This window comes from Schistocerca serialis, chromosome 7, assembly GCF_023864345.2.
Source record: "Schistocerca serialis cubense isolate TAMUIC-IGC-003099 chromosome 7, iqSchSeri2.2, whole genome shotgun sequence".
Taxonomy (NCBI): domain Eukaryota; kingdom Metazoa; phylum Arthropoda; class Insecta; order Orthoptera; family Acrididae; genus Schistocerca; species Schistocerca serialis.
This window is the reverse complement of record NC_064644.1, coordinates 335228650-335250756: the sequence shown is the minus strand read 5'-3', so window position 1 is coordinate 335250756 and position 22107 is coordinate 335228650. Positions and strand designations below refer to the sequence as shown.

Below are 22107 nucleotides of genomic sequence, written 5' to 3'. Positions count from 1 at the left end.
TACGTGCAGTCTTCGTCAGTTTATAACATAAAAAGAAGTGTTAGTGCCGAAATACAATGTCGAAACAACAAACTTTAATTTCTTTCTTTTGTAATAAAAGACAGTGTATTGCAAAAGATAAAGACGAGTGTGAGTCTACTGAAAGAAGTGCTAGTGATTGTGACGATGAATTGCGTAGTTCTACCAAGTCTTCAGTTTCCCGTCCACAGTTTTCAAACGATAAATGTGTTATTTCTGGCCCATCCGTAAATTGCTATTCTAAACAAAGTATTGAACGCGAGATTAAGTATCAGCAAAAATGGGAGGGTAAGTACAATTGGTTGTACTTTGATCACAAGTGGGGTGGGGTTTTCTGCAAATTGTGTGAAATGCATTTAAAAAACGATATCGAAGCTCTACAGAAAACAGGAGGAGTGTTCATTTCTGTACCTTTCACTAAATTTAGAAAAGCTACCGGAAGCACGGGAAAACTAGAAAAGCACGCCAACTCAGGAAAACATGCAAGAGTCGTTGCACTTGAAAATTGTAGATTACAGGGATTAAATGCTCCAATTCATACACAGATATTTAAACAAAATGAAATGCTTTAAATCGCCAAGCATTGTCATCGTTACTTCGAAGTCTGTATTTCCTTAGTAAAGAAGAAATACCCCACACAACAAAATATGAACATCTAATTCGTAAGGTAGTACTGAAAAGCGACATTAATCTTGAAAAGTGGTTAAAATTTTAGAGGGAAAGGTCCACATATCTTAGTAAGTACACTGCGTCATAATTGTTGAATTGTTTGGGAGTGTCTTTAGACTTTCAAGATGAAACACTTCTCCATGACAAATATTTTTCATTAATGGCAGACGAATCTACAGATATTTCCAACCAAAGTGAACTGTCTTTAGTAGGTCGATATGTTGCACCGTCTCCATCGTTTGAAGTGAAGGAAAGGATTTTATGTCTCGTTGAGTTGAAAAGCACTTCAGCTGAATCCATATTTACAGCAACTGATACTAAACTAAAGAAAAGAAAATTTTCTTACGACGTATTATTATCTTGTTCTTTCGACGATGCTGCTAATTTTTGTGGTTCTATCTCAGGAGTCCGCGCTCGCTTGTGAGAGAGGAAGGGCCATAAGCTGCCATACATTCACTGTAGAGCACATGTTTTGTCAATTGCTGCCACCAACTCTAGGAATAAACACCCCATTATAAAACGCACATTACATGTTGTTAAAGACATTTACAAACTTTTTCATGGTTCTTCGAAACGAGAAAATGTTTTGCATGAAAGTCAGTGTGCTTTAGAGCAACCTGTTTTAAAAATACCCGAAGCTGTTGACATCCGATGGTTAAGTACCTATCGCACAGTTCATGCTATTTTCCTAACGTACAAGTCCATTATAATGGCATGTGAACATATACACAAGGACGGCGCGGATTTAACGAGTTTAGCTGGAGGAATCTTGTTAGAAATGATGAATTCCAATTTCATTGTAGGTTTAGTGATTTTAGACGATACGTTAAATGCAGTCTCAAACTTATGTAAAGTTTTGCAGAAACAGAAAATGAAACTCTTAATAAAATTAAAAAAACTGCAGGAGAACGCAACAGAAGTTAAAGGTGTGCTATTCACGACCGTAGAGGAGCAGATTCAAGCTATGAAAAGCGCAAGGAAATTTGTTAAAAGTATGATTGATGAAATTGAGCAACGGTTTTATGAGAAGGCAATAAAAGTGATAGAACTAAGAGCATATTTTGAAAGTTTTAAAAAATTTCTAGAGTTTAGTGATATTGATTGTAAAGAACTGTGCTTAATTTTAGCCGGCTGGGGTGGCAGCTACGGTCGCAGGTTCGAATCCTGCCTCGGGCGTGGATGTGTGTGATGTCTTTAAATTAGTTAGGTTTAAGTAGTTCTAAGTTCTAGGGGACTAATGACCTCAGAAGTTAAGTCCCGTGGTGCTCAGAGCCATTTGAACCATTTTTTTGTGCTTGATTTTGGGACTTACAAACGTCGACGCTGTTATTGCAGAATTGCATTCTTTTAGTTACGTTGTTAGTAATAAATTAGACGATACATCTTCTGATGTTGCTTCTTTCATTCTGAGAGCCGACATCGGCTACGAAGCACTACGGACACTCGCTGAATGTGTAATGTGCATTCCCATTTCGACTTGCGGTGTGGAAAGGTCATTTAGTACAATGAACAGGGTGATGACAAAATTAAGGAATAGGATGGGTCAGGAAACGCTCCAAGCTTGTGTGAAGATTTCAACTGAAGGGGACGACGAGTCAACAGAAAGTTTTATTGATGACATCATCAAGAGATATGCTGTAAAAAGCCTTGACGTATTAGTTTGATGTAAATGTGAGGTTTTTTTGCATGCGATAAAATTATTTTATTATTTAATATAATTAACTTAGTCTTAGCCTAACAGCTTAGTACTTAACCTGCATATTATTTAATTATATATTAGGTATTCATGGAAAATTTTAAATATTAATAGCGCTGCTACGTCTTGAGAACGGTATCACTTAAATTTTAAGCCTATAAAGCCAGCTTCCTCCGCATCTTATTATAAAAGTGTAACAATCAGCTTTATATTACAAATTGTTGGATAGCTAATTTTTTGTTGTTGTCGTCCTTGGTTTGACGCAGCTCTCCATGGCTACTCTATCCTGTGCAAGCTTCTTCATCTCCGAGTAACTACTGCAACCTACATCCTTCTGAATCTGCGTAGTGTATTCATCCCTTGGTCTCCCTCTGCAATTTTTACCCTCCACCCTGCTCTCCAATACAAAATAGGTGATCCCTTGATGCCTCAGAACGTGTCCTACCAACCGATCTCTTCTTCTAGTCAAGTTGTGCCACAAATTCCTCTTCTCCCCAATTCTATTCTGTACCTCCTCATTAGTTATGTGCTCTACCGACGTAATCTTCAGCATTCTTCTGTAGCACCACATTTCGGAAGCTTGTATTCTCTTCTTGTCTTAACTATTTATCGTCCATGTTTCACTTCCATACATGGCAGCTCACTATACAAATACGTTCACAAAAAGACTTCCTGACACTTAAATCTGTACTTGATGTTAACAAATTTGTTTTCTTCAGAAGCGCTTTTCTTGCCATAGCCAGTCTACATTTTACATCCTCTCTACTTCGACCATCATCAGTTATTTTGCTCCCCAAATAGCAAAACTCATTTACTACTTTACGCATCTCATTTCCTAATCTAATTAACTCAGCATCGCCTGATTTAATTCTATTATCCTCGTTTTGCTTTTGTTGATGTTCATCTTATATCCTTTCGTGACACTGTCCCTTCCGTTCAACTGCTCTTCCAGGTGCTTTGCCATCATGAACAGAATTACAATGTAATTGGCAAACCTCTAAGTTTTTAATTCTTCGCATGGATTTCAATTCCTACTCCGAATTTTTCTTTTGTTTCCTTTACTGCTTACTCAATATGCAGATTGAATAACATCGGGGATAAGCTACAACCCTGTCTCACTCCCTTCCCAACCACTGCTTCCCTTTCATGACCCTCGACTCTTATAACTGCCATCTGGTTTCTGTACAAATTGTAAATAGCCTTTCGCTCCCTGTATTTTACCCCCGCCACCTTTAGAATTTGAAAGAGAGTATTCCAGTCAACATTGTCAAAAGCTTTCTTAGTGTTTAGTAATAAATTATATATTTAATCCCAGTGAGTAATTTTTGTGTATTTCCGATGTTTCCTAAATTATTTTACGCTTAAATTATGGCGAACCTTAACAATAAATTTGAACTGCTGCATTTTGAGATGCAGTCCAACCACACATCCTGCCCCGGGCTCAGTCCTGGCTCTCAGCGGCCTTCGAATTTCAGACGATGCAAAGCACAGGAATCAGCAGGCAAACACCACTGTTTCTCTTTCATGCCCTTCGACTCTTATAACTGCCATCTGGTTGCTGTACACATTGTAAATAGTCTTCGCTCCCTGCATTTGACCCCAGTCACCTTCAGAATTTGAAAGAGAGTATTCCAGTCAACATTGTCAAAAGCTTTCTCTAACTCTACAAACGCTAGAAACGTAGGTTTGTCTTTCCGTGGTCTATCTTCTAATATAAGTCATAGGGTCAGTGGCCTCGCGTGTTCCAACATTTCTCCGGAATCCAAACTGATCTTCCCCGAGGTCGGCCTCCACTAGTTTCTCCATTCGTCTGTAAACAATTAGCGTTAGTATTTGACAGCCGTGACTTATTAAACTGATAGTTCGGTAATTTTCACACCTGTCAACACCTGCTTTCTTTGGGATTGGAATTATCATATTCTTCTTGAAATCTGAGGGTATTTCACCTGTCTCGTACATCTTGCTCACCAGATGGAGTTTTGTCATGACTGGCTCTTCCAAGGCTATCAGTAGCTCTAAAGGAATGTCTACTCCTGGGGCCTTGTTTCAACTTAGATCTTTCAGTGCTCTGTCAAATTCTGCAAGCAGTATCATATCTCCCATTTCATCTTCATCTACGTCCTCTACCATTTCCATGATATCCAAGTACATCGCCCTTGTATAGACACTCTATATACTCTTTCCACTCTTCTGCTCTGCCTTCTTTGCTTTTTTAATTTACAATTAATTTTTTCACATCACAATAGTTTTATATTGTTAATAACATTGTATATTGTTTGATTTGTCGCTTTTAACTGAAAAATCATATTTTCGTTACAAAAAGCAGTAATAAAATTCAAATTTAGTAGACTTGTTTTGATTCTTTCGAACTGTAGTTCTACCCACTGATATCGGTCTTTGACATGCACTCATATAAATGTAGTACCGGTAATTTAACATTCATTACCGATTTTAGCTTTTGCAAAAGAGCCAAACTTAATATATTGAGGATTTGCATAAGTAAACGATGAAATGTCCCATATTTACGATGGTATTTTTATCTGACAGTATTAACTTTGCTGCTTACGAAATCTAATTACAAAAAGAAGCAAAATTCTCTAATACGTAAACCAAAAGTGTCAACTATCTACCCAAAGCAATCCCGAAATGAAAAGCTATAAATTGAAAAAAGTAGATGTACATCAGCTGCAAGACTAATCTGGGTTATCAATTTGCAGTAACACATGGCCGAGACAGTTACGTTCCAGCGTACATTTCTGAAAGGATGATGATAGACGTATTATAGCGGAAAGTGTGGTATCAAACAATGCAACATTATTGAGATTCCAACAAACGGGGAAGAGTACGTGGTGTAATGTTAACATCAGGTTTATTCTTATTATACACACAAAGCGTCTGCTTCAAAAGTGAGTTAAATTGTCAAACTTTGTTGGTACGAGTACGGGTTTGTTTGACAAATCCGTGGCTAGCAAGAGCGAATTTGACAAACAAGTTGTCGTTTACGAGGGCCTTGAGAGCGCTCGGAACTCTTCTAATCTTCAAAGGTGATTTTTTCGATTTCTTTAGGGAATTGCGTCATGCCTAGTCTTATCATCCATCACATACAGATTTTTCTGGAAATGATGCGCTTCATATATGACTTTCGAAAAACTTAAACTCATTAATAATACAGGAAGAATCTGTAAGGTTAATCTACAGATCAGGTAACAAAAGTAACAGTTCGTATTTTAAAACAAAATAAAATGAAAATAGCACAAGAAAGCTAAATACAGCATTAAATGTACTTACAAGTCAGAAACTTCTTATGAAAACTATCCGTTTGTGAGTGTGTGGTGAAACTTCTTGCGGGAATGTCCATCAAAAATCAGCCAAAAGATTTGGTGACCATTTTACTGTACATCATCTTTCATGTCAGCGATGTCTTGGTGAAATCCCTCACCCTGTTCGTCACTCATATTTCCAAGATCAGATGGAAAGAAATCCATATGGGAATGAAGGAAATGTAATTTCAGGGACGTTCTGCACTCCATGGCCTTGTAACGCTCCAGCATGTGTTCTGTCAGTTCCCTGTTATTCTCAGACATCATATTTCCCAAAAAATTGCAGCATACATCTTCAAAAGCAAGCCAAGCTGATTTCTCAGTATCTGCCCACAACTGTTCAAACGTAATGTCTTTCATCGAGTCACGAATCTGAGACCCAATGAAAATTCCTTCTTTAATTTTTGCAGTACCAATCACAGGAAATTTAGATAGTTAAAATTGGAAACCCGGGCCTCCTTTGTCCACTGCTTTCACCAAATTCTTCATAAAGTGCCATTTCAGATGGAGTGGGGGTAATAGCACACTGCCTTTGTCAACGAGGGGTTCATGCGACATATTTTTTCTCCAGCACTGAAAATTTCTCTTTCAAAGGTCACTCTTTGACTACGCAATGGTCTGCCCTTGCCCTGCTATACCAGTGTTACAAGAGACAGCAGTATTTTATGTAACCAGTCTGCATTTCCAGAAAAAGTTCCAGAACTCTGAGATCGCCCCAGATTTTTCATTTGTGACTCAAATACCAGTACACTTCAGGATTAGACTCATGTTCTCATAGGTTTCCTTTAACTAAATGGAATGGGCAACTGGTATCAAAGATTTCTTGTTTCCATTATGTAAGAGAACATTATCGTGGCCAAGATCGACACAAAGCCCACACCTGCCACAGTAGTACAAGTTGATATGCCAACTAGCTCTACAGATGACGAAGAGATTGAAGAAATGTATGATGAGGTAAAAGAAATTATTCAGATAGTGAAGGGAGATGAAAATTTAATAGTCGTGGGGTACCGGAATTCGGTAGTAGAAAAAGGAAGAGAAAGAAGTGTAGTAGGTGAATATGGAATGTGAGTAAGGAATAAAAGAGGAAGTTGCCTGGTAGAATTTTGCACAGAGAATAACTTAATCATAGCTAACACTTGGTTTAAAAAACATGAAAGAAGGTTGTATACATGGAAGAGGTCTGGAGACACTGGAAGGTTTCAGATAGATTATATAATGGTTAGACAGAGATTTAGGAACCAGGTTTTAAATTGTAAGACTTTTCCAGTGGCAGATGTGGACTCTGACCACAATCTATTGATTATGAACTGTAGATTAAAACTGAAGAAACTGCAAAAAGGTGGTAATTTAAGGGGACGAGACCTGGATAAACTGAAAGAACTATAGGTTGTAGGGAGTTTCAGAGAGAGCATCAGGGAATGACTGACAAGAACGGGGGAAAGAAATACAGTGCAAGAAGAATTGGTAGCTTTGAGAGATGGAATATTGAAGGCAGCAGAGGATCAAGTAGGTAAAAAGATGAGGGCTAGTAGAAATCCTTGGGTAATCAGGCACAGGGTTTTATACTCATTGTTCATGATACCTTTACAGATGGTGTTCAAAGAGTATCCAGCAGAAAACATTTCTGCTGACACTTGTAACAGCTGCAGCTCAGCATGTATTAGAATTCTCTTCAGTGTTATCAATATGTGCGCCTCCAGATTGAAGATAGCCATATAATGCTTGAAATGGAGTAACCCAGGAAAAATTCCTAATTCCCACAGAGGGATATAGACCTTTTTAAATGCAATTCTGAATCATCTACAAAAAATATCATTCTTTGTAGAGACTGCTCATTATTCTTGCATTGTCATCAACCAAAATGCCATTGTATGTGGACAGAAGAGGACTATAAATACGGAAAGAGTACCAGAGCCACGCATCATCTACAGAGGGTTCCACAAAAGCAATGGACACCCTTTTGGTATCACACCCATGGCGTTGTGACTTAGGTGGGAGCAGCTGTTCAAACTGCCTGTTACTGTGGCTTGCAGCTTCCATTCATTAAGTGTGTTGACATCACTCTTTGAAGTCTTCAACATTGCTTTTACTTTTGGACTGGCCTTTGATTTTAAATGTGTGCTGGACTTTGTTTATTGATTGCATGGCAGCCAGACGTGATGCTTGCATCAGGTTCTTGGTGGTTTTCCCTTGAGACAGTCTTGTATTCTACCTTTGGCGAACTGTAGTGCAACAGAATAAATGTTAGACATGGCTGTATCACCTCATGCAGTATTCTGTGTTTTGGCTTCTGAGCTAGAATACTTAGAATGAGATGAACAGTACCTACAGAATGAAATGTTTATCATACACAGAAACCCACATATATTCGTGACAACAGATATGACAAAACTGGCAAAGGAGTCCTCTGAGAAACACACACACTGGATTTTTTGATGGATGTGGGGAAAGCAATGGGAAACAGGAGCTTGAGAAAAGCTTAGCAAAAAGCCTTAATATGGGGTATGTTGAAATGAACAAGATATTAGATTACCATTTAAAGACAATATATGTATCAGTTGTATCCAGTCACCTGAAAAAATAACTGAAATGGTTTTCTGTGTTCTGTGATATGATGTGTTGCTAGAGATTGTTTCACGGAGGAGTGAAATTTTTGGTATTTTGTGTCTTCTACATAAATATTACAAGTGGCTACCTACTCAGTCATTTAACTGGCTATTTCCTACTGAACATTAACTAAGCTAAAGCATGGCATGTATTGCCAAAATAAATTTAATCTGCTTCTAGACATATTTCCACTGTTTGTCAGACATTTAATTTTTCCACGGGCAGACAAAGATTTTTATGACTGTAAAAACAAAATGCTCTTAGGAGAAAACTCTGACATGCATTATTCATGTATAAAGAGAGTAGTGAAGGACGACCTTACAAAACATCTTGCAACATCTTTTGTACGTCCATCTTTAACTAACCAACTTCTGTAACCTCAGGTCCTAATTCACATTTTTGCAGTGGTGCCAGAGTCTGAGGCAATCAGAATCCTTATGGCTAAAGAAATTTTCATTGACCTGACAGCAGGGGAGTAGAGGAATTGATGTAAAGTTCTTAATTACCACACTTTCAATGTCTAGTGATGAATTCAAAAATCTGTATTCAGTCCTATTTATAGTGAGTAGTAATCTATCTTTTCCTAATATTGCTAAAACTCACTAAAGAGTTTCATAGTGTGAAGAGTTTACCCTTTCATTTGTAACAACATAAACTATCATCACAGTTGTCAACACTATGCAGATCACACCTGACACTTCACAACAATTTGGAGGATGGCAGTGGCACACAACCTACACCAGGACTGGTATTCAGGATTCCTGCATCCATCCCCAAAGTCAGTTTTCCTGTGTATGAGGTGCAATTGAAATATAACTAAGAATTTGGAATAAATGTAATTATTTACCTGTTCTCATAGTTCACTGAAACATTTTGTATATATTCATGAGCACGTAACTCCCTGAACTTTTTATTTCATTCTCTTTACTAAGAAAGTTTGCATTATGACAGACTTCTGGTTCCCAACTCTTGAAAATATTGACAGATGGAGCACTTCTTTTTCCATAAAGACATCCTTTCAATGAACATTGAGAACATAAATACTCGTCATAGAAAGCGTGTTCAGTGTGAATTTGCCAATTGGGACAAATCTGTCAAGTCATAGCTGTTCCCCCTATTAGCAACAGGAATTGCTTCAGGCTCTATTTACTCAAAAATATAATAAATAAATAAATAAATATGACATTATTACTGCCAATAATGATGTTGCAGTTGTATGATAATAAATTACACTTGAAATGGTTGTCACAAATAAAACACGAATATTGTAGATATGCTTTTTTTTAATTTGCTGTCTCTTTATTAAGATACAAACTGATAAAGCATACATATTATGAGAAATGAGCAGAGTATTTCTACTACACAGTCCCATGCATACACAGCTTTTCAATGATTATGTGCAAAAATCAACATAACTGCCTTTAAAGTACTTCTGTAAACAAAATCCATGCAAACAGATAACATTAAATGAATGGATAATTGTTCTTGTCATAAATCACAGTAAGCTAGATAATAATAGTTGGTAACACAGTCAGCTACAGTACGTAAAGGACACCAGTAGAAATTTTGATTTATGATTATATATAAGAATAAGAAAAGGAAGCAACAGAAATATCTAGTGGTAAAACAACATAAATGTTACCCCACCATTCTCGTCCCATGTACGATGACTAGCACATGAAAAACAATGCTGCTACATATTGGCTGCCACTTTCCTACAGGACGGACTTTACCTCTGAAACTCACTATTTTATACAGTTGGGTAAGCTGGCAGCTACTAAAGCATATCAGTAGTAGTAATCCTATAAACAAAATATCAACCTACATTCACACCAGAAACCACTAAGAGGACCCAGGTACTACAATATGGACAGGATGTCAGTTGCGGTCCATGAAGCTATCACTTTCCTAATTATGTAGTTGAGACACACTATTTAAACTACGCACTGGACATGCATTGATAGTAAACAACATTTGAAGAATTTGAGTAATGTGCTGACATGGTAAGCATATAAACTGTGGAACAGTCTCCCTGTGAAAACTTCATTTGTTATTGTTGAGGACAAAAAAATTGACATATCGCTTATTTTTGAAGAGGAATGACTCTCAGTTTGTATGTGGGAATATTTCTCAAATGGGACAGTTGAACTGTTTACACATTATTGTGGGTAAAGGATATGGTATGGGTAAACATCACCATCATTGGGAAATCAATTATGAAAACTGCATGGCAGTCTATATCTCAGACACAAGAGGTGAGTGTCAATTATAAAGGTATGGGATACCAGCTGGCACTCTGCAGTGGAGCTGCACAGAGTGAACTTGAATCTGGAGACTGACAGATTTTAAAAGTAACTGTTTAATGAACCCAGTAGTATGTGACACTCTCCAACCCAGCTAGCAATCTACAGTGGAGAAAAGGTTCCACTTGGCATGACAATATTTAACTAGATGGGAAAGAAAGAACGTGTTGCCTTTCCTGTTTCACTGAAGAGAGGGTTAGGTTATATCAGATAAGAAACAGAGGTAGAGAACAACTTATAACAATGTCAGAAGAATGGGAGGAGAAAACATTAGGCTAATGGTCCATGAACACTTTTCCTGGTTCAATCCTCCATGTGAATGAAAATTTTCACTCACATCTTTATAAAGATGTTCTTGTGAATCATGAACATCCAAACACCCTATTACATTGATTCACAAAGAACAAATGTAGATTATACCTTCTGTCAAGGGTCCCCTCTATAAGCAGTTACTGCAACAATCTACCAGCATATTTCAAAGTCACTGTCACTATAATTACAGTGAGTACTGAACACAGCTGTCATGTTCAATAATATATGACAGATGCAATAATTTCACTCAACAAAGTATAATGGTCATTGAGCTTTATTATCAAAATCGAAGAAATAATTAAGCTCAAAAAAGCCACTTAAAGCTTCATAACACTACAGCCTATTTGAAACGATGTATTATTTTTGTACTTTAAGTATAAAATAGCAGTAAAAATGTTCCACCAGTATTCTTTGACAGTTTCTTATCAGATGCAGTCCCCCCAGCCACTTCACCAAGTGCGCTGATATGGACAATTCACTGTGTATATTGTGCTGAAACATAATACAGGGCCTTCTCTTTAATATGAATAATTTCGCCACAATCAATTCCTGCACTGTGCAGTGATTTGCAGAATATATACTGTACTTAGATATAGATAATGCAACTGTTAATTTGGTTTAATATCAAACAACAGAATGTTACATGATTTGTTTCTCATGTTTGATGTTTCATTTCACACAATAACCTAATGTTTCAGACTAATAATTTACAGCAGAAATGTGGAATGACAGCCCTCTTTTCAACCAAAAGAATGAATTCATACGTTTCACAAATAATTTTTCAATTGAACAATTGTTTTCACAAATTACAAACCCACAGTTATACTGTACTATACAGTGCTTTGTAAACTGTGCATATATTCATTTACAATGAAGAATGAATTTTCTGAATTTATCACTACTGATGTTTGAAGAAATTGGCTGATATTTTGAATGCAGGATTTTTTTCACCCATCAAGCAGATAATATAAAATTATGGACATTATTCTAAACTGAATGTAGCTTTTAACACACTGTTTTGCATATGTAAATATTTTCACCAAAAAAGCAACACTGAGCATCAGTAAACTTTGCCATTTTCACTTATTAAAACTGTTTACCCATTGTCAATCATTGCTTTTCATTTTATGTTTACTTTTTCATACATTTAGTTCACAATGCGTGACAGTCTTCGAATATCACAGTTGAGAATTAAATACTTAATTAATAAATCATGCTTTACGTAGTCATCCTCAACAGGGTATTTCTTAATACAGCCTCACCATCAGAGACCGAATGTAGATGTACAATGAAATCTACACATTAGATCACTTAGAACCCTTAAGAAATGGCAGCGTTATTACAAAAATTCACCCTGTACATTACTCACACTTTATCAATATACAAGACAGTTCATTACAATATATTAATATATAAACTATAAAACCCATAATTGAGGATAACTATTACATAAAATATATTTCTGATGCAAAGAAATAATAATCACAAAATAATATTAATAGTAATTACAAATGTATTCTACAAATTGAATATGTATGAATGAACACAATTGGTTCTCTGTTTACTGTTTCATATTCTGTTTAATTATAGCCTACAATGAAAATCTCATTTAACAATGAATCACAAATTTCAGAACATTACACACTTCTTGCAAAAAGGAAACTCAGTATATTATTGATAGTCAATGAAGAGACCTTGGCACAGAGAACTTTCAATTCAAATATACAATCTCTCCAAGGATTTGTCAAATTTCTTAGGCATAACATCTCCGACAACTATCCATTTCAGAGCACAATTAACACCAACAAGAGCTATCACTACTTGCAGATGAATATGTGTGTGTTGATTCTCGTGTGATGGAGATAACATCTGCTCGGTGCAATGCTTCAGGAGACACATTGTTTTGTGCATTATTTGGTGGCATCATTGGCTTATGATTTTTTAGTTTATGTGCCAAAGTTAGAAATATGGCTTCAACATTATCACATTCACTTTCATCTCTGGCAGAAGTTTCGAAGAGCTGCAAATATAAAGCAAATATTAAAAACTCTAAAACTTGGGTTGTAAAAACTATTCACATCAATTTTTCTCAGTTTTACTGACAAAAATACAGCAAGATGGACCATGTCAAATGTTATCTTTGTAACATCCAACTACTAGGAGTATTCCTTTTTCATAAAAATTCTCTTTCCTTATCAAGAAAGACTTATGCTATCTTTTGTGCAACAGATTTGTGCAGTTAACACATTTAATATATATTTTAGGCTCTTCAGAGTTGGCAGCCAAGTTAATGTTGTCATATTTCATGATTATATTTCAATGAGATAGCTTCCCTGTTATCTTCAGATGTGCTGAACACAGACCCCAGTTGCTCACTGCCTAGACTGCAGCAAAACTGGTAAAGAAGAAAGTGCAAGGACATGATGTCAGGGATTACCTGTGTAAGAGAGAGAGGGTGGGGAGGGTACACTAAGAACAAGTCCCTGGACCATTATGGTAGCTGTGCACACCCTATAGGAACCCTGAAAAGTGACATCTAAAGGGATTCTGATGGACCCATGATACCAGCAGCTAGTGACCGGTGGATTAAAGCATGCTTTCAAAACAAAAATGAGCTTGAGATGTGAAACAGAAAGCTCACAGCAGCAATGTCAAGCTTTTGAGTTTGATTTACACCTGATTGTTAAACCAGCTACCAGAACCAAATACAGGTAGATTATCATAATGGGTACAGTGATTACTCTAAAGTTGACAAAACAAAATTGAAGAGATGGTCAGTGTCACGGACAGGAGAAAATCTCTGCTTCTGGAGATAAGTGAAAAAAGTGGAAGAAAATGGAAGAAATCTTAGATCAGACTCCACTGGTCTGGAAATGAAACAGAGTCTAAGCATGGAATTGGGACATCTACTACATAAAGACATAGATGCTTGCAATTATGTTCATTTTCTTAGTGAAAGGGTAATCAAAACTGTCCAATAAGTTGAGATATAAAACTGCGGCATATTCCAAGCCAACACATCACAAATAGGACATTCAAAAGAAGAAAATGCCAAACTCCTCATAACCTGGAATTCCACATGGACTGTGAAAATCTAATAAGCAGATGGTTTTACTGCACAGCGTGGCTCATAATGAACATGATATGAATACATATTGGGCTCTCATGGGCTAGGAAGTAGAAATGCAGAGGGAGACTATCTACTGAACCTGTGAATGAAAAACAAATTGTCACTGGGCAACACCTTCATCAAGGTAATGGATTCCTGTACGATAATGAGAAATAGTTAGGATGAGAAAATTGGTACAGTAATAGATTACATACTGACAAATCAAAGAGTATGGAAGAAGGTGAACTACATTAATGTCATTGCCAGTAAAGATCTACATACTTTAAAGTATCAGTAGTATATATTGTATGGAACAAGCCTCACAGATCCCAATAAATGAATCTCAAAAACAAAATCTCACCAACATACTGAACCACCTGTATAGGTAAAATACAAGCAAGGTGTTCACAGGATATTACCAAGAGAAGATCTACAATCAGTAAATGTAAATTGGAACACTCTGGTATTGGTTGTGGTAGGTCATGTAGAATTGGTTGTGGTAGGTACGGTACATGTAGAACATAGCTATCTGAGCTGCATATGAAAACCCAAAAGAGACAGCCTTGTAGTATGAGAATGTTGAAAAGGCCCACATAGATAAGAGACTGTCAGTTTTTAGGCTAGAAAAATTGACTTCAACAGTTGGTTGTAGCTACAAGTCAGAAATACCAGAAAAATCTTGCTAGCAGGATAACACAAAATGAGAATTAAAGATTGTTATACAGTAGGGGAGTACAGAATTTCTAGTATCACAGGCTGTGAATCCCTCACTGTGAGTACATAAGGGCCACAAATTTGAAAGTAATTTAGCATGAGACAGCTTATTATGCCAAACTGGCATCCCACTGTCCAAATGCTATCTAGACTGGGCATAAAAGAATTAAGTTATGGCCTAATCTCTCCTTTATGTGATGGAGTGAAAGAAGAGTAAAAAAAAAAAGTTTAAAAATTACACGAACCAATGGTGATGGTCGGGCATCATCAGATCAATGGTAGGTCTCAACTGACCCTTGAGCCACGGTCTGTGTGTCATTATGAAGCACCATAGAGACCAGAAGAACTCGAAATGAATCAGAAGAAATTCCTAGTGGTAAGGTAACAAATGAAAAACTGAAATACTGTAGAAGTTTTAAAGGTATTTTGATGCTTTGCTAAACTGTAATGGAGAGAGACTCCTATGGGCAACGACCTACACAATTCTGGTCGTGTAAAGGCGGGTAACTTGAAGTAGAGGGCACATGGTATCCAAAATGAGAAAGAACAGGTCTGCTGGATCCAGATGAATTCAGTGTAGAAATGATTGAAGCACCTGGGTAGATCAGGCAGCAGTGACTGTAGTGAGTTATGAACAGAATTTGAAAGAAAATGCAATACTCAATGGCTAGAAGAAAGGAGTCATTATTCCGTTATTTAAAAATGTTGACAGGAAGAAGTGCATCAATTACAGAGTTTTAAGTTTTATCCCAGAGTCTAAAAATCTGAGTCCATTCTTCAGGAAGCTGTTTAATCCACACTTGATGAACAACAATATGGGCTTCAACCTCAAAGATCGACTACTGGCCCCATCTTTACAACAAGAATGCTTATGGGATGAACTGGAAGAAAAATAAAATGCTTATAATTGCTTTTCTGAACATTAAGAAAGCCAATGACCATGTACCATCAGACACATACAGAGAAGCCTGATGCATAAGAAAGACCCTCATAAATCACCACCTGAATGAACTGGTTTTACAATGTGTTCAGGTTCAAAATGGAAAGTAAGTTTTTTTTCACCACCTCTTCATCTTCATAATGGATGAAGGTTTAAAAGCAGTCAAAAGGAAAGATAGAACAACTAATATCTTAGTTTTTGCCAGCAGCATAATGGTTTTGCTTGAGAGCTGAGTGAGGTTACAAACCAAACTAGGCTTCTGGCATTAAGAATACACAACAAACGGGTCTTGAAATCAGAAAAACCCAGAGGGTTGATACAGTGTTGACTAAGAACTATTCAATAGTTGTTCTAAGAATTGCAATTTCCAAGTGCTGCTGTAGATGGTAATTTTGTTACAGATACTGCAGAGGATGAGCAGGAAGCTACTGACAATGTTAGTTATTTTGCAAATGTTGTGGATAATGAAGTAGAACAGACACATTTATTTCAGAAGAATGCAGATTAGTCGACACCTTTAATGGTGACACCTTCTTGAGAGGAGTGAGGGAGGAAGAAAAGAAAGAGAAAAAGTTGTTGTGAGGCTAATGATCATGCTGACAAGACTGAATCCTTTCAGGAATATGTACCTGAAGCTCAAGGGATTCATAAAGTTGATGATACTTGCAATGTTAAAGGCAATGCGGATAAGGACTGATCTCTGGCAGCGCGTAGTCGAACTCTGGGAGATGCTGTGCCAGTCAAAGGGGACCACTTGAAATAATAGTCACAATGGTCTATTATCATGAAAGTAGAACCACCTAAGCAGCAAAAAGATAGTATGCAGACTACCTGGTGTCTTCCTCTCCCTGGGTGACTACCTTCTGTGTACATCCACCTCCCTTGTGAGTTGTGTTCGAATCTGGACTGGACCAGACCATGCTAACCTGTCGCTGCACTCTGGACCTTGTGGACCATCTTATCACTGATCACCACCTATGGCAGACACATGCCTTTGATGTCAGTCATGCTGGGGGCTACAGTTTGAGTACTGTCCTTCCATGTGCTGCATTCTGCAGCGGGCCAGCAACCTGGACTAGGCTGCCATTCATTGGCCATGGCAAATGGTTTCTGCCAGCTACTGCTATCCTGCTGACATGAGCAGTGGCACTGCCTAGGCATGCTGCTGCCTGTTGTTGGCAGTTCGCTGAGCTCTGCAGCCCACTATGTCATCTCGGGGTCAAGGTCCCCCCTCCCCCAGCAGCAACCACACCTCTGCACCTAGCACGAATAAAAGTCTAATTCAATCGGGGATGTCTTATTAGTGGTCCACTGCTTACTTCCAGGCACCACCACCACCACCACTCTCAACACAGGGTCAGAAAAAGAAAGCATGCCTCATCCTGACCTATGCACAGCCATTACCTCTGTGACTGTTGGGGTCACCATGCGGCCGCTTGTCAAATTTTGGGATATGGACATTTCACATAGCATATAGTACTTAAAACCATTTTATCTGCAGGACTGTGTTACACGTTTTCACTAAGAAATGAAAGTGATTTCATTTTATTTTTTATTTTTGGTTTATGTTCAACTCACTGTATACTAGTGATACAGCCAGTGGCATTGAGTAATAATACACGCAACATATTATGAAAGTAGCTTCAGTTTTATGGAATCTACTCTTACGTAAGTGAAACCAGTTGATGTAACCAATTCACCCACAGAGTGAACCTTCTGAAGATTGTGCTTTTGCAGTGCCCTATATGAAGTAATGCATTATACAATAGTGTGGACTTGTGGTCTTACTATGCATTCTGGAGAGAAAAGAAAGAAAAAAATCTATCAAATAAATTTAATTTATAACTTAATAGCTGAATTAGCAAATACCATATAATGAGACAATATTAAATATGTTTTATTATGAACTGTACTTATCACGTGTGGTGTCCTAATTTAGGCAAGTATAGGTACTTCAGTCTACTCCTCCTCACATGGTGCATGATAAGTAGCTGATCACACATTTCAGTCTATGATACTCTGGGAACACTTTCTTCTTGGTTTAGTTTAGTCAAGTTGATTGCATGCTAGCGTGTAGAAGTGAACAATACTTGTTGATTTTTGACTTTGTTCGGTAGTACTTCTTAATTTCTTTATTGTTTATTGAATTTTATAACTTCTAATATATCAAATCAGATCTTTCCAGTGTACAATAGCTCAGCCTCCTGTAGCTATACTCAATTACCTCAAAATGAAAATTCTCTTGAGATTACTGTAAAATTATGAGACACAATTGATGGCCCTTACTTGCCTTCAGTGAAAGTGTCAGTACTACCAATTTACATGCATAAAAATATACTACTATGATACCAGTGTCCAATATTCCATTTTAATACACTGGTGTTCAAAAGTAAAGCAACAAATGGAAATTTTGCAAGGCTGTGTTTATTTTGTCACAAAACAGTATAAACAGGTGATAGTACAGTAGAAACAACATAAATAATACAGAACAGAATCAACTACAACATGCATAATGTTAGACAAAAATGTTCCTTATTTTTTCACAACTTAAAAGATTTTCACACACGTTCTGACAACTGGTTAATGTGCACAGTATGGGGTTTGACCACCTCTGGCACCAATACAGGCCTGACAACAATGAGGCATGACGTGAATGTTGTCATCAACTGCATGTTGAGGCAATAATGCCCATTCTTCCTGCAGAACTGCTCACAAGTCTTGGAGAGTGGCTGGTGGATGCTGATGTGATGCAACCCATCTCGCTAGTGCATCCCAGACATGTTCTATGGGATTCAAATCGGGAGAGCGAGCAGGCCACATCATGCATGCAACATCTCCCATTTCCAAAAGAACGTCAACCACCTTTGCTCTATGATGTCGAGCATACCGTCCATCAATATGAAGTCTGGGCCCACAGACCCCACAACAGCTGCGCATGATATCCCAAGATCTCCTCATGGTACCTGACAGCAGTTAAATCTTGCTGATTTAACCATAAAATTTCATTAAGAGGTATTTGAGTGGTCAACATAATCTCTGCCCATATCATTAGGGATTCTCCTCAATATCAGTCTCTTTCAACAATGTTTGGGCCCCAAAATCATGTTCCACGTGCCCTCCAGATGTGAATCCATCGAGAATTACTCTCCAGACCAAACTGGGATTCATCTGTGAAAAGAACATCGCCCCACCGTTTAGCCGTCCAAGTGGCATGTTGACGGCTTCACTCTAGACATGCCCTTCCGTGAAGGACTCCAAAGGTAAACATACAGCAGGTATCCAACAAGCCTTCTATGCAATGTTTGCCTCAATACAATACGTCCATGGGATGCTGCAAAGTCAGATGCCAGTTGCAGTGCAGTAGTGAGGCGGTACCATTGTGTCCTTACAGCCAAACAACAGTCCACTCTTTCTGATGTCACACGTGGTCGGCCCAGTCCTGGTCTCCGGAATAAAGTTTCCATCTCTATAAACTGTTGCCTCAGCTGAGAAACAACAGAATGATTCACATTAAGCCATTGGGCCACATTAGTTTGCGACTCTCCTGCTTCCATTCTTCCTATGGCCCTCCACAGCAGTGAGTCTGTAGGCGTCTTCTCTGTGCCATAACGCTACCCCACTTGATAGGTGCCTTGATTGCATTGCTGGTGCGTTTGACCATTGATTGGAATGCCATTTTCCATGCAGAACACAATAGTAAAGACGACTGTTGACAGTTTGTATGATTATATCGTGAATTACACACAGAACAGGAAAATAGCAGTTTGTCGCTTTAATTTTGGACACCAGTGTATTTTAAAGCACTTTCTATATAACATAAAAATGTAAAATAAAATCAATTTTATGTTACACCATTCCTGTTTTACACAAATTTAGTTTTTACATGTGCCTTTTTAAAAGAACTTTTGGTTATTTCATAAATTTGTGTCATGTTTTTCATTCCACAGTCACTCTACTCCATAGCACATTATTATTACATTTATAGATTTTATTTATCTATTATAGTAAATGACTGTATGCAAAACAATAAAACCTTTAATGCTACATTTGACTGCACATCTGCACTAATGCCATCTAATGACCACAGCTTGTTTTACTTAAAGCAGCCAGATCACTAAACAGTAGCACTAGTTAACGGAATTTTTGTACACAGCAACATTTGATGTGATACTGTGTATCAATGTCCTCTTAATATAGTGCGTCTCAATTTTAGATATATGCATGTAACGTTTTGTGCTGTAAGATACGTACATCTTGCAATTGACTTCTTAACTGACTTCATAAATGAAACATGAGAAGTTATAAAGTTTATACAATAAAAAAGCAATCAAGACAGATAGTACATTGTCTAGTATAATTAGGACTGCTGATGCTTTTAATGATTTTATGTAATTTATTGACAAGGATTGAGGCTTGCATTTAATGTTAGTTTGAGGCATGACTGGTCATTAACCAAGGAATTTCATGTTTTGTGGTTGTGATAACACTACCTGTAATGCCTCTGATGACCGAGTGAAATAGTTAACAGAAGCCAAGACTTTCATTGTCATCATTTGTTTTTGGTGTCCTTAATTATGTCTGGCTATTGTTCTTGCCACCGCTAAGGCTGTCATATTTTAAGCAGACTTGTGTTTGAATCTCCACAGAACCATCTTTCTCTCTCTGTACGGCATCCGTCACTCAATCAGGGGATTCTTCCTGATGACTGGGATGAATGCTTCTACAGCATGATGGATCATTTTAGAGGCATGATCCACTAAGTCCAGAACACTTTCATTTAGTGCAAATGTAGAGAGTTGACCTTGCAGTACTCAGTTGGCTCTGCTTTGAAGCCATCATGGTGGCCTCCTTTCAGACATACTAATAAAAACAGGTAACTGGTCATTCAAATGGATGTCATCTGAAACTCACCACTGCTCTGCACTGTTTATGGAAGGTGAACAAAGTGATAAAGCAACAGCCGAGGCTTTTTTCTTTGCTGTACTTAAGTGTGCTGATTTCCCTATACTCAGCAGTAATGGACGGAGCATCATTTCTCATGATGTACATTAAATTATCAAAATAGGAGGAGAAAAGGCAAGGAGAGTTGATCAATGATGTCTCCTAGAGCAGCAACATCAAGTGGATTATGTGATAGAAGATGCAGCAACACACCTGTTATCTTAGATCCTTATCATCATTATCATCATCAAAAGCAACGATACAGAAGGAAATAAAAAGCTGCACACTGTAAAAGAACTATAAAGGAACACATCACAAAAAGCAAATTAAAAAAGAGAAGTCAGTCAGTCAGTCACTACAGAGGAGATATATACCGCAGATGGCAACCCATTGTTGCCAGTCTCTAGCATTGCCTTCCACCACTGTGGGACCCACTTGTTTAAGGATTGTTAGTACTCAATCCTTCCATTGCATCCTTGGATATCCCCTGGGACATTTCTCAGTAGGCTGGTAAGGGAGGACTCGGTATGGGAGTGAGTCATCAACTCAAAATATGTGGCCAAATCACTGTAGCCCCTTCTGCCCTAATATTTGAGCAATGTGTGACTTTCCAAATTGCTGGTACAGGTCGTCGTCTGTTTTTAATTCCCATTTACCTTCAATGGTATTATAGACAGGTCGATAGCTATTTCGAAGTACCTCTCTCTTGAAGGCACAAGTGGCTTCTTAAGTTGCTGCTGATGTCACCCAGGTTTTACAACCATATATAAGTACCGACTGTACAAGTGTCATGTGCAGCTGAATCTTGTTCTTCTGTGATATTAGATGTGATCGGAATAAACTGTTCAGGCTAACAACAAACTATTATTATTCGTTAATGCACTTCTTTCACCACTTCACTTTTATTATGCAGCATGGATCCCAGGTACTTTAATTCTTGAGCACATTCAAATGTATGCCCATCAACAACAATGGACGGAAGGAGAGCTTTACAGCATGATACAACAAGATGCAGGGTGAATCAAAAACAAAGAAAAGATTTCAGTTGTTTATTACAGACAAACTATATAAAGACAGAAACACATTGTACATGTCTCTGGATAGACGAAAGTTCAAAGTTTGACACAGCTACACTGTTGATATAGCCACATGGCGACTATAATAAAAGAGAAATCATTTTGTGTGTTAGAATTTACACAAAGTCAATCCATTGTTCAACTGCAACATGCATTCCACCACTGATTCCACAAGAAGCCACCTCCGCACAAGCAGATTTAAGAATGGCATATAACAATTTAATGGGAGTTGGTTACATATACAATGGGAAGAGCAGTGGTTGGCCATGCACATCTGATGAAGGGGTCAAGCAGATTCAAGATGCATTCACATGGAGCCCTCAGAAGTCCACAAGATGGTTAGGCCAGGAACTTTAACATCCTCAAACAATGGTGTGGCCTGTTCTGAAATGATGCCTG

The 22107-nt window shown here is 37.7% G+C and overlaps 1 protein-coding gene across 1 annotated transcript in view; it reads right to left on the bottom strand.

The window, feature by feature from the left end:
• Positions 1-9578: 9578 nt before the first annotated feature.
• Positions 9579-22107, bottom strand: part of LOC126412538 (putative Ras-related protein Rab-33) — a 119758-nt gene continuing 107229 nt past the window's right edge. The window contains exon 4 of the mRNA XM_050082182.1: positions 9579-12948. Within this exon, the coding sequence (XP_049938139.1) occupies positions 12724-12948 (225 nt within the window). The 3' untranslated portion in view covers positions 9579-12723. The remainder of the gene's footprint in view (positions 12949-22107) is intronic.